Source organism: Dipodomys ordii, unplaced genomic scaffold, assembly GCF_000151885.1.
Source record: "Dipodomys ordii isolate 6190 unplaced genomic scaffold, Dord_2.0 Scaffold18, whole genome shotgun sequence".
NCBI classification, from domain to species: domain Eukaryota; kingdom Metazoa; phylum Chordata; class Mammalia; order Rodentia; family Heteromyidae; genus Dipodomys; species Dipodomys ordii.
Window position 1 is genome coordinate 6619591 of NW_012267234.1, and position 27915 is coordinate 6647505.

General features: G+C 38.0%; 1 protein-coding gene across 1 annotated transcript; it reads right to left on the minus strand.

Annotated features, from left to right (window-relative positions):
* Positions 1-27484, minus strand: Nae1 (NEDD8 activating enzyme E1 subunit 1). The gene is made up of 20 exons (XM_013012944.1): positions 27365-27484; positions 22506-22609; positions 22321-22381; positions 21523-21553; positions 19375-19446; positions 19078-19157; positions 18030-18139; positions 16250-16359; positions 14137-14199; positions 13706-13769; positions 13305-13396; positions 11372-11431; positions 11144-11277; positions 8923-8998; positions 8404-8443; positions 5618-5704; positions 5194-5286; positions 3362-3476; positions 3222-3271; positions 1-240 (listed from the first exon to the last, which is right to left on the minus strand). The coding sequence occupies exons 1-20, from the start codon at positions 27415-27417 to the stop codon at positions 131-133; spliced, it is 1605 nt and encodes a 534-aa protein (XP_012868398.1). The 5' UTR covers positions 27418-27484; the 3' UTR covers positions 1-130.
* Positions 27485-27915: the final 431 nt, after the last annotated feature.

A 27915-nucleotide genomic window follows, 5' to 3' on the forward strand; every position in this document is an offset into this window, starting at 1 on the left:
TTACAAATGAGAAAAATGTTTATTGAGGCAACAATTTAACAGCTCTCCTTCAGCAGAACTGTACAGTGTAGAGCGTGATCTGGAGGCAATTAAAGTTTCAATCATTACCACACTGCACAGGGTGCTTATTCTATAACTGGAAAGTTGCTGAAGTTTGGGACATGCCACTATAAATATAAGTATTATTAAAAATTACAAACTGCTTGGTGATTATTTTGATAACCTCTTGAGCAGCAGCTCCTGCAAAAAGAAAACATTTGAAAAGAGTAAATTTCAAGAGTTAAATAAAACTCAATTCCATAAAGCAAAAGCAAAGATATTTAAAAGAAATGCAAAACAGACAGAGCTCACTAAGTCTTATCGAAATAAAAAACTACATTTTTTTTTTTTGTGGGGGAGGGAGGATTAAATTTAGGGACTCCTACTTCCTAGGCAGGCACTCAACCACTTGAGCCATGCCTCTAGCCCTTTTTTTTTGCATTGGTTATTGTTGAAGTAGAGTTTTACTTTCTGACAGTGCTGGCTTAAGCTGCAGTCCTCCCACTTGTCCTTCCCTGAGTTGCTGGGGATGACATAGCACTCTACCCAACCATTGTGTTTCCTCTGTAGCTAGGTTAACAATAATCAAGTTTCAGTACCAAGTATACAATAGGGAACAAAGGCAAAAAGATCTGATTCTTGCTCTCATACATCTTACATTTTAGCAGCAGAAGAGGAGATAATTTACAGATAAATAAAATGTATAGTATGTCAAAAAACCCTAAGTGCTAAGGAGAAAAAGTAAGGAGAGACATATGAGCCCAAAAGAAGGGCACAGTTTTAAGTAGGAAAGCCAGGGGATGACCCATGACAACATTTAAAGTAACCCTGAAGGAAGTGAGGTGATAAAATGGCAGTATTCAAAATGATTACAAAGGAATTGGCTCAAGTGGTGGAATGTCAGCCTTGAGTGAAAAAGCCAAGGGACAGACAGCGTGAGGCCCAAGTTCAAGCCTCAGTATGGCAAAAATAAATAAACAAAAAAACCAAATGATTATAAAATACACAGAAGTTAAATTTTTAAAAAGAAATGAAAAGCTAGGCACTGGTAGCTCACGCTTGTAATCCTAGCTACTCAGGAAGCTGAGATCTGAGGATTGTAGTTCAGGGTAAGAATGTCCAGGAGACTTTTTTTTCCCCCCCTGGTCTTGGGTCCTCATTGTCCTTGAGCCTCTTTGTGCTCAAGGAAAGTGCTCTACCACTTGAGCCACAGCACCACTTCCAGCTTTTTCTGATTAATCAAGATAAGAGTTTCAAAGACTGAGAACTGAGATCCTCAGATCTCAGCCTCCTGAGTAGCTAGGCATGAGCCATCAGTACCTGGCCCATAAGACTCTTATTTTCAATTAACCACTGGTAAGCTGGAAATGTAGCTGTGGCTCAAAATGGTACAGCACTAGGCCTTGAGCAAAAGAGCTCATAGCACCCAGGCCCTGAGTTCAAGCCCCATAACCAACAAAACAAACAAAACCCCCACAGAAATAGAAAATCTTCAGATTCAGGCTTTAATTTGGGTTTGCTAGAAGTTTCTTCAAGCTTATCATTTATTTGCATCTTGACTACTTTAAATATTAAACTTGGAACTGCCTTCAAAGTATTAATTATCCAGAAGGAATATGTCACAAGCAAATAACTTAGGTTGTAAGAGATCAGACTAGGAGAGTAAAGGGATTTTTTGGAGGGTATTATGGACTGAATATTCATGTTCCCTTCCCAATGAATATGCTGAAATCTTAATCCAACAACAGAATGGTATTAGGAGGTGGGTTTCTGGAAGGTAATTAAATCAAGAGGTTGTGAAGTCTTCATGAACCCATTAGTGCTCTTATAAAGGAAATACTAGAGGTTCTCTTGTGAGACATGGTGGACATCCTGATCTGACTCCAAGGACTGTAATTTCTATAGTTTGTAAGGTACTATGGTACTATGATACAGTAGCCTGAACTGACTCAAGACTAGGCAGGACGTCAAGGAGGGAGAGAAGAGATAAGAGGAGTTTTTAGGGTAGAGGGGGAGAGGCATTTCTGAATTGGTCCTTGAAAAAGCTAAATTTTGGACATGCAGGTAAGGTTTTTTTTTTTAAGGCTAATGGGCCCAAAGGAGCAAAGATCTAGGAGCAAAGAACTAAAAGGCATGTCCCAGAAGAAAAAACAAGTTTATTGGATCTTTAATGTCAAGCTCCTAAGGACTCTAGATTAATTCTGAGGGAATTGGGGCAGGAGAAAAAGAGAAAGTGAGAGTGACAATGAGTGGTATAGAGGTTCAGTAAGACATGACCAAAACTATGATTCAGAAGGATTCAGTGACTCCTTAAGAGCTCTAGATGAATGGCAATGGGAGAGACAGAAGGTAGGAAGACCAGTATATGGTGGGTTACAGAATAATCTAAACTCAACTGACTTCTCTAATTAGAAGAGTGAAGAAAACAAAAACTTGGCCAGATGCCAGGGCTCATGCCTAGAATCCTAGGTAATCAGGAGGCTGGACCTGAGGATCACCGTTTGAAACCAACACAGGCAGGAAATTTTGTGAGACTCTTATCTCCACTAAATCTACCAAAAAAACCCTGCTTCAGCAGAGTGATAAAATTCTAGCCTTGAGCAAAAGAAGCTCAGGGACAGCACCCAGGACCAAAATTCAAGCCCCAGAATTGGCACCTCCAAAAAAGAAAAGAAAACTACTTATTAAATTATTAACTGGCTGGGCACCAGTAGTTCATGTCTAGAATCCTAGCTTATATAGGAGGGTTGCAGTTCAAAGCCAGTTTTTCTGGGAAGGTGGCTTACTGGTAGAGTGCTTGCCTAGCATTCATGAAGCCCTGGGTTTGATTCCTAAGCGCCACATAAACAGAAAAAGCTGGAAGTGGCACTGTGGCTCAAATAGTAGAGTGTTAGCCTTGAGCAAAAGAAGCTCAAGGACAGTGCCTAAGCCTTGAGTTCAAGCCTCAAGACTGGTAAAAAAAAAAAAAAAAGCCGGCCTGGGCAGGAAAAGTCTGTAGTGCTGTAGCTCAAGTAGAGTGCTAGCTAGCCTTTCAGGGAGAAAAAAAAAAAAGCTCAGGGACAGCACCCAGGCCCTGAGTTAAAACCCAGGCCCAGCATATCAGCAATAAAATAAATAAACAAACAAACAAATAAATAACAGTACATAAACCAACAGATAAGTCTCTCATCTATGGAACTCACCACCCAAGAACGCAGCAATGGTGTGTGGTTCAGCAGCTCCATATCGGCAACTACAGGAAAGGATAGGAACATAAACTTACATTAGCCTTACAGCAGACAGGGTACTATATTATCTCCTAGAAGTCTTGAAGAATACTCACAATTCATGAATGTAATCATCCTTTACCATTACAGATAACCCATATTCCTGAAGGAAGCTAGTGAGACAGGACTTCAACTTTCCTATATCTTCTTCAATCTGATAGCTATATATCCCTGAAAAAAAGTAAATATATGTTAACTTTCATTAAAATAAATATGTAATTTAAAATTAATGGCTAATTCCTTTACCTAGTCTAGCTTCACACAATCTAGTCAAATGGTAAGGTCTGAAACTAAGGAACAAAAACAACATAGTATAAAACCAACATTTGCACTTACTATTTATAGATAGCATAAATCTTAAAAGATCTATAGTTGCTCAGAATATTTTTATTGTTGATCATTTTAATTATAAATGATAATTAAGTGATACAATTAACTGTTTATTTTCTTCTATGACAAAAAAGACTGAAAATTATTAGAAACTGAAATTCAGTAAGTCTTTGTCCAGTAAGTCTTTGTTTTCTTCCCAGTGTCCAAAAGAGTAATAGATCTGGCACAAAGTTCATGCTGAACCAATTATTTGATAAAAGAACTGAATAAAAATGTCCTATTTATACCTACCATTTAAAAAAGTAATCTTTATTATCCATTTCTAGGTGTGTAAATGATACTGAGACATGAAGCTATAATATACAATATTTACTGTACCCTGGCAGATGCTGGACAGTTCTTTAAATTTGTTCATTTATTCAATCCTATGAAGTTGGTATTATTCTCATGATGTAAAGATGAAAAAATTAAGACACAGATATGTGTGTGTGTGTGTGTGTGTTAGCTCATAAAAGTTGAAGAAGGCTTTTTTAAAAAAATATTTTGTGTTTATATTTTTTTCTCTGTACTTGGGATCAAACCTAGGTTCCTCATAAGTGCTAGTCAAGCATTCTACCACTACACTATAATCCAGATCCCCTAAAATTCTTATTAATAATGCCACCAAAGGTAAGCTACTATTATTACTAATAAAGAAATATAACAATATTTAGGTAATATATTTTTAAAAAATCAAGCTAGGAACACTGATTTTTACCTATAATCCTAGCTATTAGGGAGGCTGAGATTGGAAGGATGTGGGTTCAAGGCAAGCCTAGGCAAAAAATGTTCAAAAGGCTCTACCTCAACCAATAAAATTATCAACAACAAATTTTTTTGAGCAATTGTAGATCTTTAAGATTATGCTAATTCTACAAATATCACATTTGTAAACTCTCTGTAGTTTGGCAGGTTATTACTTAAATTATCCAGACAACAAAAAATATTAAACAAAGAAATCCAGGAATCTTCAGTTTAGAGTTCAGAAGTCACTGGAATACTTCTCATAGTTTTCCTGTTTCACTACATAAAACTCAGCATGAGCCAGGCACTGGTGGCTCACACCAGTTATCCTAGCCACTATGTGGCTGAGATCTGAGGATCTCTGTTCAAAGCCAGCCTGGGCATTAGAGTCCATGAAACTCTTCTCTCCAATTAACCACCAGGAACTGGAAGTGAAGCTGTAGCTTAAGTGGTAGAGTGCTAGTTTTGAGCACAAAAAACTCAGGCCCTGAGTACAAACCCCATGACCAAAAATAAAAACAAAACTCAGCATAAATTGAGACATAAACTATGGAAATCAGAAAAAAAAGGTTTCTGTATGTTTTCAACCAACATTCTTCTCTAATAGTTTAGAATCAAACACTATTTGCAAATAGTCATACTTAAAGGACACAATAGTTCCTCTTGGGGTTTGTTTACAATGTGACATTCAAGTAATGCTGTACTATCCAGAGAACACTAAGGTACATTTCAAGTGTTTATTGATGATTTTACTTTATCAACTTTCTAATTTTACCTGGATATCTACCATGTTGTTTATAAAATCTATCAACAGCCCGTAACATTAAGTACAATACTATCTCATTATCTGGATTGTCCATGTTGGAAACTGAAAGAAAAAAAAGAGTATATTTTACATGATTTGCAACATACAAATAATAATGCCCTAACCCTGAATCTAAGTTTCAGGACACAAAACAGTATTTCCTCAAAAATAGATATTTTGTGACAATAAAGTAGAAAATGGTAAATAATAATAAAATATGGGAAAATACATTTACCTAAATATGACTTTGTGTTTAAGTTTAATATCCATATTATTACTTGGGTTTATAGAAAAAATGGAATATAAATGTTTACACTATTTAAAAAATCATCACCATATACTCTTTTATACATGAAATACATTTTTTAGCCTAGCATCAGATTATTATACTTACTAATTTCGTCCTTGTTAATTGTATCCACACTATATTCTTCAGATAAGGATCGGCATCTTACAACTCGAAGAAATGCAGAATTGCTGCCTGCATATAGGAAAGACTTAATGGAAATAATGGTTGTGACAGGTGAATATTCTGAATTACAGGCCACTTTAATAGGAAATTTTGTATGTCCCCTTCACAAACATGGGAATATGAAGAAAAGCCTTCCAATAGGTGCTAATGGATAGTAGAGAAGGTAGTAGAATACAAGTCATCATAAATTCATATCCTTAGGACAGCAATTCAGCACTGAGTAAGAAGGTGGCAACACTTCTCTGAGCCCATTCTTAATTTGTAAAATGAGGATAATACTGTTTAGAGAGTTGTTCTATGGATCAAATGTGACAACTACATAAAGTAAATTCCTAGCACAATGCCCGATATAGCTCAATTACTATTATTATTATTGACAAATAGTCTTAAAAGAAAACTCACATAATGTTCTTTTGGTAAGCTTTTTTCTTCATGCTGGTCCTGGGGCTTGAACTCTGGGTGCTGTCTCTGAGCTTTTTTGCTCAAAGCTAGTATTCTATCACTTGAGCCATAGCCACACTACCCGCTTTTTTGGTGGTTAATCGGAGATAAGAATTTCACAAGAGTTTCATGCCCAGGCTGGCTCCAAACATGACCCTCAGATCTCAGTCTCATAAGTAGTTAGGATTACAAGCACGAGGCAGTAGTAGTACCTGGCTTGGAAGACTTTTTTTTTTTTTTTTATAAAAAGACAACTCTGAACTAGATGTTGGCTCACAACTATAATCTTAGCTATTGGAGAATCAGGTTCGAGGCCAACCCGGGGTAAAATTTAGGGAGACTACATCTCAATAAATAAGCCAGATGTGGTAGCACATGTTGTAATCCAGGATAAACAGGAAATGTAGGTAGGAGGATCTAGCTCTGGGGCAAAAAGCATGAAACCCTATTTGAAAAATAATGAAAGCAGGGCTGGGAAGGTGGCTCAGTGGTAGAGCGCTTGCCTTGCATGCATGAGGCCCTGGGTTCGATTCCTCAGCACCACATAAGCAGAAAAAGCCGGAAGTGGTACTGTGGCTCAAGTGGTAGAGCACTAGCCTTGAGCCTTGAGCTGAGGGACAGCGCTCAGTCCCAGAGTTCAGGCCCCACGACCAGACCCCCCCCCAAAAAAAAAAGTACGCCCAGGCCCAGAGTTCAAGCTCTACAACTGACCAAAAAAAGCCAAAAATGACTGTGGGGCTTGGTTCAAGAAGTAAATTAGGCCTGGTGCGGTGGTTCATGCCTGCAATCTCAGCTACTCAAGAAGCTCAGATCTGAGGATCATGGTTCAAAACCAGTCAGCAGGAAGTCCATGAGACTCTTATCTCCAATTAAGCAGCAGAAAACCAAAGTGGAGCTGTGGTTCAAAGTGGTAGAGCACTAGCCTTGAGTGAAAGATCTCAGGGACAGTGCCCATGCCCTGAGGTTCAAGTCTCATGACTAACACCCCTCCCCACCCCCTCCCCCCGCCAAAAAAAGAGGTAGAACATTTGCTATGTAAATGTGAGGCCCTCAATTAAACCCCAATATTGCCAAGACAGTTTTTAAAAGAAATTTCCTATTATAGCAATTTTCAAACATACATCAAAATAGCTCTTAATCCAGTATCATAAAATTCAATAAAACAAATGCTAATACAAATACAAGGCACAAGATTAGTGAAACAAAACATTAAAATGAACCGACACAGGCACTGAGAAAGAGTCATAAATCTATGTAAAGGAGGGCAAACGTGCAAAAGATAAACTTCTTTACGAAATATGGGCAGGATATAGGAACAGTATGTAAAACAGATTTTGATCATTTTGCAACTGACTCTTAAAATGCTTTTGACCTACTAAAAAATTATAGAGAAGATCCCAGAATGCCTGGCCTCTTGAAACTAGAGGGCAAATTCTTAATTCTATTATAGTTATTTAACACAGATCAAAATAAGTATTTAAACCAAAACTGTCAATATACATATGAATGAGGACACCCAAGATCTTTAGGAAAAATATCCCTTAAAATTATTAAGCCCCAAATAATTCTGTATTAAATGATAATTTTCAATTAAACTATGCCTTTTTTTTTTTTTTTTTTGGTCGGTCATGGGGCTTGAACTCTGGGCCTGGGTGCTGTCCCTCAGCTCTTCAGCTCAAGGCGAGCGCTCTACCACTTGAGCTACAGCGCCACTTCCGGTTTTCTGGTGGTTTATTGGAGATAGGAGTCTCACGGTCTCTGCTGCCCGGGCTGGCTTTGAACCGCGATCCTCAGATCTCAGCCTCCTGAGTAGCTAGGATTATAGGCGTGAGCCACCAGCGGCCGGCTAAAACTATGACTTTTTAACATTACTATAGATAGATTCTACATATAACTCAGTATTAAAATTCTCTCTCCATTTACTTATTTTTGATATGTCAATTTGTGGAGGAAGGGAGTCAATACTCAGATTCTAACTCAGCACTTGGTGTTTTCCTTCCTCTCTATAAGAGGAAAAAAACATCTAGATAACAATGATGTATATCTATACCATTGAAAAATTAAAAGTTGTGCCATTTAACACTCTTGGGATGGGTTAGGAATGAGACTTGGTGGTAGAGTGCTTGACTAGCATGTATGAGGCCCTGAGTTCGATTCCTTTGTACCACATAAACTAAATGAATTTTAAAAAGAGAACAACTCTTGGGAACATTTCCTGTAGCACATTTTATCAAGCAAAGTAAGGAAATTAATTTAAAGGAACTTACAAAGTAATTTTAATTCTTTTTCTGAAATGGACTCTGGTGCCTGTAAAGAGATAAATGCAGGGTTTGCTCCTATACAAAAGAAACAATGAACAAAGGATGCAGCACAAAGCTAATAGCTATGCAATAGGGAGGCTCTCTAGAAGAGCTGGTAGAGCACTTCAAAAATACCTGTTTGTGTGTAAACCAGGGAGACTGTTTAGGGGTGGGAAACAGCAAGAGGGGTGGGGAACGATGAAAGAAGAGTGTAAAGAACAATAGGATTGAAGTATTTCATACACATGTGTGAAAAGGAGTAATGACACCTGTTAAAAATTCCTTTGTTTATACAATTAATACATACTATAAACAAAACACCTGTTTTCTTATAACAGGAGTTCCCAGTAGGTAGGTAAGTGAGCACTCACCCTCATGATGGCATATCCCCTGCCCCTCCGCCTCCTCTCTCTAACCCCTTTCTGCCAAGTTTCCCCCAGGCCTGTGGGGAGATGCACTGTCAGGCAAGTATTCCCAGTGACTTACCTGGCCAATGGACTGCAGCAATTTAGCAACATGATTACCCACAGCAGCAGCATCTTTCTTTGCTTTTTCACGGTAACTGGGAAGGAACAATAAAAAGTACAGTGAACAATTTTTTTTCTTTTTTTATTGTGAAAATTCTGTACAGAGGGGTTACAATTACATGGTCAAGATAGTAAGTACATTTCTTATCAAGCATTGTAGCCTCCTCCTTTGTTTACGCTTCCCATCCCTTCCCATCCTCCCACCCCCTCCAGCCAATCTCTCCCCCACAGTGAACAATTTTTAAATTTAGCAAAATTTAAATGATCAATTTTAAGCAAACAAAAATATTTTTCATGAGAAAACACTGAGTCTAGGAACATACAAAATGAAAGGTAGCAGAAAAATGCTGCTAGTGGCACTTCTTGGTGTTGAAGGATCTTTCCAGTGTTGGTAACAGACTTGTGGCCCACTAAAACCCACTATAATCAACAACACCCAACTTAAGCCTACCTTCTTACGGAATCTATGACCCAGGTTTCTGATAGAGGATCTGAGAAAATGTGTTATCGAAGAATATGACTTAACCTCCCTGAAGTCAAGTCCATAGAAAGTTAAATACTTCAAAACTGTCCAGCCAAAAATCCATGCACAACTTTTCTTTCAGTGTATTTACATTTCACCTTCTAAAAATCATTGGTGTTGAGCTGACTACCTCCTATATAAGGTCCTATTTCTTTCTATCCTCAATTGACTTTTTGAGTGTTTATTATTTATTTATTCATTCAGTCATTCATTTATGCCAGTTCTGAGGCTTCAACTCAGGGCCTATGTACTCTGTTAGCTTTTTCACTCAAGGCTGGTGCTCTACCACTTGAGCCACAGCTCCATTTCCTGCCTTTTGGTAGTTAATTGGAGATAAGAGTCTTATGGGCTTTACTGCCTCAACTGGCTCTGTATCTCAATCCTCAAATCTCAGCTTCTTCAGTAGCTAGAATTACAGGGATGAGCCACCAACATCCAGCTAGTTTTGATGACCAAAACTGAGTAGGACACAAAGCAAGTCTGTTAGACAATGACTAAGATCTCTGTGTGATGATATTTAGCCATGGTAGAAACCATGAGAACAGTCCTGGATTCACCAACAGCAGGCCTGGATTCATCAACATGGTGTACCAACTACACAAAGATAACATCCATAGAGACCTATTACTTCAGTAGTCCATCTGGGTCAGGCCTGAATAACAAATGTCTATGTATAGTTAGGAACTCCTAAGTTAAATTGTGAAAGATTAATGACAAAAAAAGTAATCAAAATCAAAGACTACATAGTTCAAAGACTTATTAGAGTCATAATTACGTGTAAAGACTCTGCAGCTGGGTTTACCAGCTGTCTGACCCTTAATAAATTACTTTTTCTAAAAGGCAATAGTTTTTTCATTTGTAAAATGGGACAGTAATAGCATCCCTCCTAAAGTGGCTGTGAACTGTATTTATATATTAATGCACAGAATAGTATACAGCACAGAGTAAGTGATCAAATGTTAGGTTTTATCTTGATATGTGAAAGGAAAAAGAAAATCTACCTCCAGGGGGTATATGAGAACACTGTACTTTCCACTCAGTTTAAAAAAGAAACAAAACTTTCTGGGGCTGGGAATGTGGCTCAGTGGTAGAGTACTTATCTAACATGCATGAAGCCCTGGGTTCGATTCCTCAGTACCACATACACAGAAAAAGCCAGAAATGGTGCTGTGGCTCAGGGGTAGAGTGCTAGCCTTGAACAAAAGAAGCTCAGGGACAGTGCCAGGGCTACAGTCCATGCCTCCTGACTGGCAAAAAACCAACCAAAAAAAAAAAAAACTTTCTACAAAATAAATGTACTAAGGAAAAAAACAAAACCTGTCCACTCAATTCTTTTGCTTATTTTTAAGTAATAAAGTTAGACTTCCATTTCACATCTGATGAAATGTTTATCTTTAATGTGTTGTACATGGTTTGAAAATAGTGACTTATGGGCTGGGAAGGTGGCTCAGTGGTAGAGTGCTTGCCTTGCATGCATGAGGCCCTGGGTTCGATTCCTCAGCACCACATAAGCAGAAAAAGCTGGAAGTGGTGCTTGGCTCCAGTGGTAGAGCGCTAGCCTTGAGCTGAAGAGCTGAGGGACAGCACCCAGGCCCAGAAGTTCAGGCCCCCATGACTGGCAAAAAAAAAAAAAAGAAAAAAGAAAATAGTGACTTACACATTCTGCAGTTTTATATATTTGCCTGAATCTGCTATCATATCAGGAATTGTGCCTCGAACAGGTAAATTTCCTTGACCCTCTTTGGCCACAAATTCCTTTAAGGCACGCGCTAAAATCCAAAATTGTGGAGTCTAAAAAAAAAAAAGAAAAAATTACCATTAAGTGGTGATGTTTTATTTTGACCAGAGGTTAAACAGTATTATTTTTACTTTTTGTTATTGTTACCTGTTTAGTGATATTTATGCAATGGTCATCATTAAATATATCTTCAATACTTCTTGGGATCTAATGAAGGAACATGAAACATTTACTTAGTATTCAAAGAATTTTCTCATCTTTACTTTCAGTGCTATTTTGTCAAAAAATGTCTTTGAAGTGTCAAAGTACATTGAAATACCAACTTCTGATTTGTTTAGTTTTATTTATAATCAGAATCTGAAAGTTGATAGGGAAAGACAATGTTACAAAATGAAAATGTTACAAAAGGAGCACAAACAAGCCATTCTATAGTTACATCTGAAGAACAAAGACTAAAGGTATTATTACCAAGCCAGTTTTCCATGAAATTCTTAACTGGAGGCTGTTCACACAAAACCATTCTGACAAAAACTGAATAATTGTGCTATTTTTACTGCTATCAAGATCATCATACATTAATAAAAACCATATAAATAGAAGGCTTTGATTCAGCTATTGTGTGGAAAAGAGAAAGTGTTCAGTGATATAAAACCTATTCTTCCTACTTTTACCCTTAATCCCTTTTGTTCTATTTTCCTTATGAGACAAGAAAGAGAAAGCAAATGATGGCATTGTCCACTGTCCAAAAAAAAAAAATGTACTCATTACCTGACTTACGAAACAGTAACCCCCCTGTATAACACCTTAATAACAGCAATCAAATTATATTACAAAAAAAAGAAAAAGAAACAGCAGATCATTCTACTTCCCTGCTCAGAACTCTTCCATGGCCTGAAGTGTTGTCATGAACTGGAGCTACCTGCTTCTCTAAACTCAACTCTGCTTAAATGCACCTCTTTGAGTCTCCCTGGCCCCACCTTACATCACCTTCTGCACACAGACCTCCTCTCCTCATCATGTTCTACCCTTAGTTCTAATTTTGTTCCTATCAACTGACATATTTTATCTGTTTAGTTAGTTTACTAGAAACATATTCGTTTTTTTGGGTGTGTCGTGGGGCTTGAACTCTGGGCTTGGACACAGTCTGTCCCTGTGCTCTTCAGCTCAAGGCTAGAGCTCTACCACTTGAGCCACAGCGTCACTTCTGGAGATGAGTCTCATGGACTTTCTTGCTCAGGCTGGCTTTGAACCGCAATCCTCAATCTCAGCCTCCTGAGTAGTTAGGATTACAGGTGCCCGACTTATTAGAAATATATTGTTAACTGAAATAAATTTTATAGTCACAAAATTCAGATCTTACATGTATAAGCAAACTCGTCTTCAACAAGTTTGCAGTAACAGTTTAAGTGCTTTCCTAATACAAAAACAATATTTTTGCATTTTAATTTATAAAAAAAATCCTAACAGCATAGCAGGTGTATTATTTCAAAATTCCTCAAAAACTTTACTTGCAGCCAGGTACCTGTGGCTCACACATGTTATCCCAGCTACTCAGCAGGCTGAGATCTGAGGATCACAGTTTGAAGCCAGCCTGGGAACAAAAGTCCAGAAGACTCTTATCTGTAATAACCACCAAAAAGCTAGAAATGGAGCTGTGGCTCAAGTGGTAGAACACTAGACTTGTGCAGGGACAGTGCCCAAGCCCTAAGTCCAGGCCCTGGACGAGCACCAAAAAAACCCCTCCAAAATCCTCACTTGCCAGACTTCAACAACAAAACCATAACAGAACAAAAACTATCTGAGTTATGCGCTATTTAAATTTTTAAAAAATTAATCAATATTTATTTATTTAGAGGCAGGATCCCAAGATTTCCTGAGTGCAGGGATTACAGGCATGTTGCGCCAGCCACACTGGCCTGTAATTTTTATTTTTTGTCAGTAATAAGTATTTTGTGTTTTAAATATTGACTTCTAAGTCTGTATTTAGGAAATATTAACCTATTTTGTTACAAATAACTTTCATATCTGAGGACTTCAGAAAACATCTTTCTTATATGAATCTCTCAGCAAATCATAATACCTGAGTTGTATTTAGTGCTGTGTTCACATTTTTAATAGCTTCTTCAAAATTCTCTTCATCTTCTGGGGCTCCATTCTCATTCTTCAGAATTCCTAATAAGATAGGAAATAGTTAACAAGCAATAGTCCTTTTCTTTTTTCTACTTCATTCCCCCCAACATTATAGAAACATAGATTCTGAAGGGAGGATCAGAAGTCAGAACTTTAAGAAAAAATACAGCTTATCATTATCCTTCTTAAAACTATACAAGGAATGGTTTCTTCACCTCCTCAGAGGAAATATAAAATAAAACCTCATGCTCATAACATGATATAGATGCTAAGAGAAATCCAATAAAACCATTTGCTTCAAGGAATTTGCTTCTCAAACTTTATACAATACTTAATCACAACACATATTACCTTGTCTAATCAAATCTCTGAAGTCTTCTTTTTCTTTATATGTTTTAGGAATTCGTCCATTTGTCTAAAGTAGTTAAAAATTAAAAAGTTATAAAAACTCAAAATAAGGAATTGAGTCCAAAGCTTCTCCTACTCCCCATATGAGATCTCATGATCAAAACATAAGCCTCTGTGAAATCAGAGGCTTGCTTTTAGAAAATAGAAAGTGCAGGCCATTTCTTTGCATTCATTTCCCACTGCTAGTTTCAGATGAAATCTACTCAAATTTCAGTTTGTTAATAAACATATCAGAACTAAAAGAAAAACAGCTTTTCCTTGCCCTACACATACCCCTTCAGAAAATAATTAATTTCCCATTCTCTTCCATGAAAACCTTTATAATAAAAATACAGGTGTACACAGAATTTTTTTGTTAAAAAAAAAGGACATACTTCACTATACCACTGTGATAAATATTTAGCTATGATCACAATCCATGGAGTATGGCTATGGTCCTGAAAATGAGAGACAAAACAAAGAAAGTATCAGTTAACATTAATTCTTCACTTTTCAACACATTTAACAATATGATCATCTCCTAATAAATATGGACTGATGAATTTTTATTAACTAAGTTGATAAAAATGACTTTAATCGTATTTTTAGAGTAGTATCTAATATATATATATATATTTTTTTAATTTTGTTAAGATGACATACAGAGGAGTTACAGTTACATGAGTCAGGTAATGAGTACATTTCCTTTTGAATAATGTCACCCCCTCCTCATTTTCTCCGGTTTTTCCCCTCCCAGCTTCCTTCCTCCCCTAGTATACAATTTAATCTTGATGTTTCAGATATGTACTACTTTGCATTTTCTCAGCCAGAAAACAGTCTCAGGAACACTACCCAAAACACAACTCAAATCTCAATTCCAGATACCAACTGAACACTAAGAAAAGACAATCTTCTGTTATTTAAAAGATCAAATGAACACAGACCTTTTTTTTTTTTTTTTGTCAGTCATGGGGCTTTAACGCAAGGCCTGGGTGCTATCCTTGAGCTTTTCTGCTCAAGGCTAGAGCTCTACCACTTTGACCCACAGTTCCATTTTCTGTTTTAGAGTGGTTAATTGGAGATAAGAGTATCACAGGGACTTTTCTGCCCAGACTAACTTTAAACCATGATCCTCAAATCTCAGCTTCCTGAGTAGTTAGGATTATAGGTTGAGCTACCAGCACCTGGTGAACACCTACTTTTTAATTAATATCAAAGTACAAACAAAATATATGTTCTTTATATAGTCTGGCATAAACATTACATGTATAATGAAATTTACAGTTGCCTTAGTAATTTTCATTCTTCTTTTTGTTTCTGAGTCCAAGTCCCACTATGTAACCAAGTTTAGCCTTGAATTTGCTATGTAATCTAGGCAAACCTTGAATTCTTAGTCATACTGCCTCAGCCTCCTAAGTGCTAAGGTTTAAGGAATATACTATCACACACTCAGCTGCTCTGGTAGTTTTCAAACACTAAAAGTAAGTTTCTAGAGGATCAATTTTCACAAACATCCACCACAAATTCAATTTGTGTGTGTGTGTATGGATTTTTGTTTGTTTTTATTGAAAGAGAATGGGAATTCAGACAAAATCTCACTTTATAGCCTAGGCTGGCCTGAAACTCCAGCTCCTTCTCCAGCTCCTCAGTGCTAGGATTATAGGCACATGTCATTATATACAGGTCAAATTCAAACTATTCAAATGTACTTTAAAAGGTACATTTGTCTGTTTAGAAAGAGGGCCATGAAAAAGGCTTCTGGAATACATTAATGCTCAATTTCTTCACCTGGCTATTGAATACACAAAGAAGTTTAGTTTATGTACTTTTGTTCAATTAAAAAGTCCTTAAGTTTGTGGAAATTTTAATTTTTTGGGGGGGGGGTCCAGTCGTGGGGCCTGAACTCTGGGCCTGGGCGCTGTCCCTCAGCTCTTCAGCTCAAGGCTAGCACTCTACCACTTGAGCCACAGTACCACTTCTGGCTTTTTCTGCTTATGTGGTGCTGAGGAATCGAACCCAGGGCCTCATGCATGTAAGGCAAGCGCTCTACCACTGAGCCACCTTCCCAGACCCAAAATTTAATTTCTTGAAAACAGATAAGGGGCTGGGAGTATTGCTTATATGGAGATAGAATTTCTGCCTAGTAAGCAGAAGCCCTTAGTTCAAAGCCCAGTACCATCACCACCAAAAAAAAAAAAAAAGGTAAAATGTTATAATGTGATCTGGATGACTGACAGGAATATGGGGATTTACAGTTATTTTCTCACATTGGTACAATTAAAAAAAAAAAAACCTTAGGTTAAAAACACACATTTGCATCAGATGTGGTGGCACATGTCTGAATCTCAGCGCTTGGAAAGCTGAAACAGTAAGATCAGGAGTCCAAGGCCAGTCTGTTTGGGCTATATTCTGAATCTGAGGCCAACCTGGGCTACACAGTTAGACATCTCAAAAAGGAAATAACGAAATATTGAAAATCTCTCTATAAAAGGTCACACATACACCAACCTTTTTTTCCATATGCTCCAAATCATAAGACTGAAAATGTTCTTTCAGCTCAGGAAATGGCTTATCCAGTCGTAGATCTTCTAATGCATTATCTGGATGAGATTCTATCACTGTAAAATAAGTCACCCCAAAAGATAAACTTAATTCTTTAATAATACTGAAGCAATACACCGCATTTTAGGAACTCAAATAGCCACAAGTGCCTTCAGATTTTTTCCATTATGTTAAAAGTATAAAATTTATATATGGGTGAATCTTACATGGACCAAAGGGATTTTGCTTGTTTGCTTTATGAAATAGAGTCTAGCTATATAGCTCAAGATGACCTTGAATTCTAAATCCTGGAACAACCTTCTAAGTGCTATGATTACAAGTGTACATCACTACATTTGGCTCATTGTAAGTTTAATAAAAATCAAATCAAGACCCACTTAGAAGACAATTTGTTTTCATAACTGAAAAGCTCAAAACTGACAAAATACATCTGCAGATGACAACTGATAACCTACCTTCCTCTTGTGATCATCAAGAGTAGAAAGCATCACTGTGTACCTAGTTTTTTTTTTTCCTTAGAAACCCAAGGGCCATCCAGTATTTTTGCTTCTTTTGCCCCCAACATCAATTCCCCCTCCCCCACTTCCTGACCTAACCACTCTCCATGTACATTATAAGACAATACATGGTCCCAGTGAACATTTAGAACAAGGTACAATTTTGTCACTTTCTAGCTATGTGACCTTCTCTATGCCTCAGTACCATCTGTGAAAGGCAGATATATATCTACTTGATGCAGGCTTTAAAAAGAGTTAATGAAATAATATAAACACAGCTAGCAATATTTACCCTCACTATTATCTACCTCCTCTTCCTGTATTCCCTATACCTATAAAATCTTCCCTAAGGAGGGGGCTCTTACTCTTTCTCCTTTACCTAAATCACTGGAAATCTACTAACATTAACCCCTACCTCCAATCTTTGCCCCTTCAAGTCCATTTATTCTCCACTCAACTTCAGAATAATCCATCTAAAATAAAAATTCATTCTGTCATTCTCCCACATAAACCTCTTAAATAGCCCATCACTACCTACCAGAAACTTAACCCAACCTAGTTGCCAATACAGACATCATTCCTTGGTGATGCTGTTAATGTTAATGACCACCCTACACTAACAGAGCACCTGGCTCCGAGCTGGCACAGAAGGAAAACACTTCCTTAAGTAAATAAAGACCATAGTACTTATGAAATTCTACCAGTAAGATTTTATAGGTAAAAAGTTATCCCTTTATTACTCCTGAGCTGATGCAGGTCTGCCTATGAATGGCACTATTTCCTTTAGAATAGCAGCTGGGTAAATGGCTTGCTTGCTGAGTCAAACTACATATGAACTGAGGAGTACAAGGATCTGTATGAGAAAGATAAAGGAATGGAGATGGAAATATTGGTATGTGTCAGGGTGACCCACATTACCCTTTTGTAGTAACCATACAGGACTTATGTTGGCTAGAAAAGAAAAGAATCTAAGTATTTGCATGATTGCTGGGTCTAACAAGATAGAGAAGGATAAAAAAAGGATGATGACATATCTGTTACATTTCTGCCTTATATTTTTCTATAATGCTAGGTAAGAAAACAATAGACTAAACTATTTTGAGTCTATTGCTACTTTGAGTCTGTAATAGATATATGTAGCTACATATTTACTTTATAATCCAAAACTGACTTCCTAAAATTACAGCTAAAGCAATGAATAGAAAGTCCCAAATGTGCAACAATTCTACCTGGATGTTCTTTTATAATGATCCTCATATAACCAACCAGTCCATATGTCCTACAGACCAAAAGAGGGATTTGGGAATTCCAGAGGACATCTGCTAAATGTAGTAATGTACTATAAAAGAAAGTAAAATAAGAATATAAGCAAATGCATATAGGCCAAACATAAAACATGCCAAACATGAAAATATGCCTTAAAACAGAGCAACATTCTTACTAATAAATGCAAAGATATACCCATTGTACTTATATAAACAGGTCAAGGATAAAGTGAAAAGCGAACAATTTCACAAGGCAGTCTTAAAAAAGACATTACCTTTTGGGGATAAAAAAGGATAACAAACCTTAGTCCTATTGTATTAGGAAGAATGTTGCTTAAAATTTTTGATTTTTTAAAAATCATTTTTAAAAAACATTAAAAAAACATTTCCACAAGAGAAAAATATTTACAAAACACATGTATACACTTCCAGGTAACTCCTATAGTCAATCCTAACTAGGTTTTCCCCCTATTTTATTAGCATCATTCATTTGTGCATGGGGGTTTGTTTCATTCTGACATGTCCATATATGCATACAATGTACTTTGGTCAGACTCGGCACCCCCAGTCACTCTCCCCATCCCCCCTTTTCCCTCCCAGGCTAGTCTCAACAAGACCATATTCACTCTCCTTCACCCTCTCTGTTCACCCTTCCCCCTCCTACTAGTATCCACATCCTGGATAGGACCTGTTTTATATTCCTGTTGCTCATTTTTTAAGTGTATGTTAATTGTTCAAAGGTGTTCCACTATGGTATTTCACACATGCATATAGAGTATTTAAATCAGATTGATTAACCAATGTTTACCTTAATTGCTATAAATCTATCCACAAAAATTTCAAGTACCAATATTTTTTTCTTCCTCATCTTTTCAGTACTAATACAAGAGCTTCCCACTAAAATTTTCTAAGGAATCTTTAAAAAATTTAAACCTATCTTTATAGTGAGACTAAAAGCATGCAAATCAAGTAAGATGAAAAAAATTTTAAATATGTGAACAACAAAATTTACCTTTCAGGAAGCTGAGTTGCAACCACAACAGTAAACCTACAGAAAAATGAAGGATCATTGTCTAGAAGGTTTTCTGGACTCTATATTGGACAAGAGGGGGAAAAAAATCCACAAGTTCACAATCATATTAAACATGGCAGAAATAGTTAAGCTATTTTAGAATTTTAAAAAAGGCAACAAATTAAATTCCAACTAAGTAAAAATGATAGAAAGATCCAGAATTCTAAGTTTCTAGGACTTTGAATTATTACAAAATTTTATTTCATCATAGAATAGTAATGTATATATGCATTATACCTCTTCCACAAAACTTCCAGAGACATCATTATTTAGTTCTTGTAAGAATTCCATTGCAGCTTGAGCTCGGTTCTTTTGAAAAACAAAGCATTTGACTTGATTAGAAAATATGGCTACTATCTAATCCAAAAATTTGCAGATGGAAAAACTCACTATGAAACTATCCAAACTTCATGCATAGGTAAGACAACTCTATACCCCACAGTTTTTAAACTGAGGCTCAATCACAATGTTACTTTATGTTTTTGCCAGTCCTGGGGCTTGACCTCAAGGCCTGGGCACTGTCCCTGAGCTTCTTTTACTCAAGGCTAGCACACTACCACTTGAGCCACAGCACCACTTCTGCCTTCTTCTGTATCTGTGGTACTGAGGAATTGAACCCAGAGCTTCATGCATGCTAGGCAAACACTCTACTACTAAGCCACATTCCCAGCCCCCACAATGTTACTTTAAAGAGAGCAAAACCATCATTACCAGAGTTCTGTAATAACCACATTATTTGCTCTAATTTTTCTTTAGGCAAATGTATAAAAAATCCTGGGAAATAGACAGGGATATCCTGGACCAAATTCAGACCCACTCTAACCACCCACACCTACAATCTTGTACAAAAATCGTCAATCATTAAAAGCAATTGTCACTTCCATTCATAATATTTTAGTAAGTTCACTAACATGGTTTTATTACAACCTTCTTTTTTATCAGATAAGGTCTCTCTGTGTTGTCAAGACTGTTATGGAACTTGCAATCTCCCAGCCTCAGTCTCTAGGGTGTTAACTTATAGGCATGAGCCATGACACCATGTTTGTTTTTTCTTTCTTTCTGTGCTAGGGATTGAACCCAGAGCCTTATACACATTATGTAAACTCTACTGCTGATCTACATCCCAAGCCCCAAGTACTTTATCTGAAAAATATAAATAAAGAATTTTCTGGATAAGTTCAATTAAAAATGTTAACCAGAATATTCCATCCTCTTAACATAATGTTTCTCAAGACTAGTATAAAATAGTGTGAAATCATAGACAGTTCTAAATTCTTTTTATTTTGTTTGTTTGTTTATGTTTTGGTGCTACTCCTGGGGCTTCAACTTAGGGCCTCAGTGCTATCCCTGAGCATTTTTGCTCAGTTAAGATTAGCATTTTCCCACCTGAGTCACAGCTCCACTTCTGGCTTTTTGGGTGCTTAATTGGAGATAACAATATAAAATATAAACGAACTTTCCTGGCTGGGGTGACTTGGAACTACAATCCTCAGATCTCAACCTGAGTAGCTAGGATTATAGGCATAAGCCACCAGTACCAGCCTAAATTCTTAAACTACCAATTGTGTGAAGATTTATTTTATTGGAAAAATAAGCTAATTTGAGCTGAAAAGGTAGCTCAAGCCATCTGCCTAGCAAGCATGAAGCCCTGAAAAAGAAGAAAAAAGAACAATGAGAAAGTGGCACTGTGGCTCAAGCAGTAGAGTGCTCACCTTGAGCTGAAGAGTGCAGGGACAGCGCCCAAGCCCAGAGTTCAAGCCCCATGACCAACCAAAAAAAAAAAAGAATGTTTAACTGCTCAAAACACCCTGGCATGCTTATAACAATGCTTTGAGAGAACACTATAAAACACAGTATTTATTTTTTCACTTTTTAGAGGTCTTGGAGATAAGTTGCATTAATTCACTCGTTTCCTTCTTGCTATCTGCTAAAAGCTTGCATTTTGCATATCAGCATTAGAATAAGATTTAGAAAATCTATAATTTTTCTGGCCCATCACTATATTAACTGCAGCTTAACCTTACAGCATTCCAACTTTTGTTTCAAGGTAGATACCTTTACTTGATATTTAAAGTTCAAGACCAACAACATGAGTAATCTGTAGACATGAAGGCATCGTTCTTGTGGAGGTTTTTTTTCTTTTTCATCCAAACACCTCAAATTCTATTTTATAAATTTGTTGATTTTCTTATTATGTTTTATTTAATATATGGACTTAATAAAATAACAGTAATAAAATAACAGTAACAAAAAAAGAACAACGAGGAAACTTTCTTTTTCAAAGAATAATCTCTTTTAAATTCAAATCTTTTTGGGTAATCAAGATACAGTGGCATTATTAGATGCGTACGCACAAACATATTCTTAAACAAACTGATTGTTTACCTTGCCAATACTGCTTCTTTGAAGGAAAAAACTAAAATGGAAGGAATGTAAAAAAAAAGTAAAGTTTATGTGGTAGAAAGGAAAAATTGTTTGTTATAACATGATACAGTGTTCATAGTATTAAACAAACTCTACTTTAATAGATTATATGTGCCTTGACTAGTAAATCAATGCTTCCCAAGATAAGCACCACAGAATGCAAATTTCATTACATGCTAAGATGCTCTGAGAGAAAGAGGTCCAAGCTTAAAAAAAAAATCAAACCTGTGCAAACACCTTATGATATAGTTTCTTTTTGGAAAATTATATAATAATACATAATATACATTATATACACAATACTAAAGTTTTATAGTAAAGATATTTTAACTACATTTGACCCATTTCCCAAACTCATTTGACCATAGAACCTATTGGCCCATTAAACAGCTATTAAAATTGCCTAGAACCAGCATTCTGCAGACCACCATTGGGAAATGCTGTAGTGAAACAGTGCCTTTTGTAAGAAACTAAAAAAAAAAAAATTATTCAAGGTCCTCCCACACATACTCCAGTCATGTCCCAATAGTGTGTGATGAGTACCTTCTGTAGACACGTGCTAGCATTTTACCTGTTATTAACACACTTCCTCTTCTCCATTATCCTAAACATAGATAATTTCCACCATTGATTCAAGTCATCCTGATTAAAGAGCTAAGTTAAAATTCAGGCCTCATTCTTTTTTTTTTTCCAGGCCTCATTCTTTTGTGACAGTGTACTGCCTTCTTTAATATATACATATTTGAAAACAGAACATACTTGTTTCCAGCATCTTCTCCGCTGACCTGATTCCTATCAATAATTGTAAATGATCCAATACCTGGGAGACAAAAACAGTAAGTCAAGAAAATATAGAGACAGACAGAAAGACACATATAGATACAGACATATAGATCAGAAGCTTAAAGAAGTCAAACTAGAATGCAACCACCAAACTATATTACCTGGTAGAACCAAGTTTTTAAGAATTTCAGTTCCTGTAGCTGTTGCATTTATTAAGCAAACATGAGCAGATTCCAAAGCTGCTTGACCATGGTCACCCCACAACCTATAAGACAAGACAAATTGAACATTTTCAAATCCTTACAAAAATTTAACCTTCTTGAATGATCATCTTTGATCTTTAAGGTATTCTCTTTGATCTTTAAATTATTCTTGCATAGAATAACTCACAGAATAACTTTAGAAAACATGTAAGACAGAACCTGATATTATTGTGGTAATCATATGGAGGAATAACCAAAGACTGAAACAAATTATACTTTGCATAGTTTTGACAGAATCAAGTCACAACTAGAAACTTGGTCTCCCAGTTAACTGTCCATTACTTTTTTTTTTTTTGCTGGCCCTTGGGCTTGAACTCAGGGCCTAGGCTCTGCCCCTGAGCCTTTCTGTGCTCAAAGATAGTGCTCTACCACTTACTTGCGCCACAGCACCACTTCCGTCTTTTTTTTCTGTTTATGTGGTACTGAGGAATCGAACCCAGGGCTTCATGCACACTATGCAAACACTCTATCACTAAGCCACATTCCCAGCCCTTGTCCATTATTCTTAACTTCAGAATACAACGTGCATAGACATACTCACCAATATTAAAAAAGCCAGGAGGTCCATAAACATACTCATCAATACTTTTTTAACCAGGAATGGAGGTAGCAAATGTCTAGAGTCCTAGATATTCAGAAAGCTGACACAAGATCCCTTAAGCCAAGTTCAGAACCAGCCTGGGAAACATACTAAGACCCTCATTTCTTAAAAATAAATAAATAAATAAAGAGTTGAGTGCTGGTGGCTTATGCCTGTTAACCTAGCTAGTCAGGAGGCTGAGATCTAGGACTGAGGTTCAAAACAAACCCAGACCAGAATCCTTGAGACTCTTATCTCCAATTAATACGCAAAACTCCAGAAGTGAGGTTTGGCTCAAGTGACAGAACATCAGCCTTGAGCAGAAAAAACAAGCAAGAAAGGAAGGACCTCAGTTCAAACTGGCACATATAAAAGATTTTTTTTCAAATTATTTTAATTTAATTTTATTGTAAAGATGCTGTACAGAGGGGTTATAGTTACATGAGTAAGGCAATGAGTACATTACTTGTCGATCATTGTTACCCCCTTTGCTGTTTTGTCCCACTATCCCTTCCCTCCCCCACCTCCATTACTTCCCCCCCCTCCTGCCCCAAAGTTGTAATGTTCCTTTCCAAAATACTGTCTTGTGGGTATCACTGCAATGGGACATCCTGTGTCCTTGTTTCACCATTTTTTTTATTCCCCTTCCCCTCCCCAGATTAGACAAATGTATATACAAGATGCAGGGTACCAAAATCAAGTATAGTAACAACATGGGATATACCACAGGGCAAAGAACATACAAAGGAAACAAAAAAAAAAATCACATAGTACATTTAAAACAACAACAACAAAGACAGACCTCTTGTGTCCATATCTTGGGGTTCATTTCACTTAGCATCATCTTATATGGTCATATGTACATAGCTTTGAGCTTTCCAGATCATCTGATAAGATTATCCTATAGTTATACTAATTATTGCAAATAAGGGAAACCATAGGACCTAAATTTCTTTGAGACTGGCTTACTTCACTTAACATGATTTTTTTCCAAGTCTTTCCATTTCCTAACATATAAAAGAATTTTTCTTTTTTTTGTCGGTTGTGGGGCCTGAACTCTGGGCCTGGGCACTGTCTTTCAGCTCTTCAGCTCAAGGCTAGCGCTCTACCACTTGAGCCACAGTGCTACTTCTGGCTTTTTTTGCTTATGTGGTGCTGAAGAATCGAACCCAGGGCCTCATGCATGCAAGGCAAGCACTCTACCACAGAGCCACCTTCCCAGCCCTATAAAAGAATTTTTTAAAAATAGAAAAATTAAATGAAAGATAATAAAATAGAAAATAAAATATGTCTAAGTGGTTTCATTTCTTTGAAAGTATATATAGTCAGTGCATTTAAGATCTTTAGATAGAAGTTATCACTGTTGATCTGCAAGAATAAGCAAAAGCTATACCAAGGACACTGAAAAGTTCTACACAGACTTCTACAGAAGTACTTGAAAATATACCTAATGAACATCCTAATATCATGATTAACAGCTGTAGTATACTTTAACAAAAATAGAGATGGAATAAGAATTACAAATGTATGCTATAGCCTGATTCACATCAGCGTATCATTAACCATACAAGGTACACAATCACACACCATTTCTGGGGCAACCTGCTTACCTTCACCAAAACAAACAAAAAAAACCCTACTGATTAATTTTTTCTTGTCAGTATAGGAATTATATTAGAAAGTGCTATAGCCAGGTAAGTCTAGACTTGGAAAGACTTTGATGTACCTTCTCAATCCAATTTAAAGCAGATTCGGTGTAAGGCACATCACAACCAACTACTTCATTTGTCTTCTTTTGAACATCTATCTTTTACTTAAAGCTGCATAAAGGCCCAGACCATGCTACCTTACTACCATGTTCAGAATCTCAGTGTCTGGCACAAGGCCTTGCCCAAGATAGATCACTAACCAGCTGTCAGATGAGTAGAGGCATAGTCTAGAAGAACCAGATGGACTGGAAACATCTTTTTCCCATTAAAGTAGGGCAGAGTTATATTTAGCTGATAAAAGTTTGTGTACTTGGAGAATGAGCCTAAGAATACTGGTACATCTCTAGATAATGTATTTCAAGATAGGAGTCAAGCAAGAAAGCAATCCTCTCTACTCTTTTGTTGGCCTAATAGCCAAGGCTTTAATGACTGCTACCTGGCCGCACAACTTGGCTTGATTTCCTCTGACACTTTCAAGCTACCAGTTCTCTTTGTGAAAGGTTAAGTTGGTGCCCTAAGCACTTTTCTTTTCTTTTTTTTTTTTTTTGTCGGTTGTGGGGTTTGAACTCTGGGCTTGGGCGCTGTCTCTGTGCTCTTCAGCTCAAGGAGAGCGCTCTACCACTTGAGCCACAGTGCCACTTCCTGTTTTCTAGTGGTTTATTGGAGATAAGAGTCTCACAGACTTTCATTGCCCCAGCTGACTTTGAACCGTGATCCTCAGATCTCAGCCTCCTGAGTAGCTAGGATTACAGACGTGAGCCACTGGTGCCCGGCTCCTAAGCAACTTTTCTGTTGCTTAGTAAAAATGTCTTCCCTGTTTGGCAGTTTTAAATAAACTCCAGGAACTTATACATTATTTGACAAAGGGTGTCATTTGATTTCTTTGCCCAGAAGCTTGAAAACAGCAATGTAAATGAGTATCAGCCCTCAAAAAGTCAGAGGATCTGAGTTTAAAACATGTGGCATTATGGTACACACCTACAATTCCAGGTACTGGAGAGACCAAGGTAGGAAAATCAAGGTTTGAGGCCTACCCTAGGCCAAAGCCAGACTCTATCTGAAAAATAAACTAAAGCAAAAAGGTCTGGGAACATGCATGCCTCAATTGACAAAGTGCCTGCCTAGCAAGGGTAAGGCCCTGAGTTCAAACTCCAGTAATTGCCAAACAAAACAAAACAAAACGAAATGAAATGTGGAGCTTTGGGTAAATTACTTAACTTCTCCAAGACTGTTTCCCCACCTGTAATGCACAGGAATGTCTGCCATCCAGGTATTCTCAGAACTAAGTACCCAACATAGCCTAGATTAGCACTAGACTAAAGGGGCAAATGGAAGATCAGTCCTTAAGGACATGTAATTTCTCTTGGCTTGGCAGCCAGCTGACCCAGCACATAAAAGATGTTCAAAGGAATGGGGAACAAAAGGGAGGAGTAATAGAGGATTGATCTGGCGGTTTACATCTACTCTATTAAGGCAGCCACTAACTGTAAGTGGCAACTGAGCACTAGAACTGAGGCTAGCCTTAATTAAGATTTGCTAGCCAGGTACAAGAGACTCAGCCCTGTAATCCTAGCTACTCAAAGGAAGCTGAGACCCAGAGGATAAAAGATTCCAAAGCCAAAATAGGCAGAAAAGCTGATCTCTAAAACAACCAGCAAAAAAGTGTGGCTCAAGTGGTAAAGCAAAAGCTTAGTGTGCCTGTATTCACTGCACAAAAACTGTGCTAAGACAGTATGAAAAAGTCAACAATCTCCAAATTCAAGCAACTTTTTTCTATTGATTACGTTCATATGATGAATATTTTGAACGTTAGGTTAAATAAACTACGTTAGAAAAACAGATTTCATATTTCTTTTCAAATATTTTGGGGGGATGGGATGCCTCTTTTGGAAGGGTCTCATTAGGTATCCCGGGGGCTGGCCTGGAATTCACAATCCTCCTGCCTCAGCCTCCCAAGTGTTGAGTTTCAGGACGCGTGCACCACCCACATCCAGCTTCGTTTTCACTTTTTTCTTTTCGAAGGTGGCTGCTACGCCAGGTGTAATTACCTACGTGTGTGGCTCGCAGAAGAGTAGCCTTACAGTTCTATTGGACAGCGCTGGCTTAGGAACAATACTGGACCCTCGGGGCCGCTGTCTGTGGCCGGGATGGGGTCCTCGAGATCTCCCACCCCCACCCCATCCTGTATAATCAAGGGTCCGAATGCAGCCAGACGGGTCTGGAAGGGACCCTGAGAACCGCGCCCCCCGTGGGAAGGAGAGGGGGATCCTCGGCCCTTGCAGAGCACCGTGGCCCGGGGCCGGAGCTCGCAGTGCCAGCTCCCCACGCCCCGTACGGCGCGGGACGGCCCGGCCAGGCCCGGAGAGAGGCCTGAGGGAGGCCCGCCACGCCGCCCGCGCGCTTAGGCCCATCCCGAGCGCGGGGCGGCTTGCTGTCCCACCTGCCTGGCTTGGGGAGCCCCGGCTCACCTCAGCTGCCGGTCGTACTTCTGTTCCTTCAGCAGCTTGCCGGGCTGCGCCATGGCCGCGCCCGCCGCGCGAACACCCAGCCTCCGCGTAGCGCCGCCACAGGATCCACCAGTGCGCAGGCGCACTGAACGCCCCTTACATTCCTGCGATCGCCTGCAGGGGGCGCCGCCGCCGCTCTGCGCACGCGTCATCCAGATGCCCGGTGGGCACCGCCGGCAGCTGGAAACCCGGCTGAAATTCGTGGTCCTCATTTGCCTGTATTTCCCCGACGTCCCTACATATGCTCTGTCCGTGCAACAGGTGTCAGGAACTTCGGACTTTAGAATCAGGCAGATTTGGATTTTAGCCCTCTACTGCTCTTGAGAATTGCTCTTTCCTGTTCAAATCCTGTTTGCTTACCGGCGCAATGCGGGGGGGATACACTCAGAGGGAGTTTTGGAACCTTAAATGAAAATGTAAATACACAAAGCCAGCCTTAAGAAAAACATTGTGTGAATAATAGCTTTCATTTTAATGACCGTTGTTGTTCAACCATTTCTTCCATCCTGTCT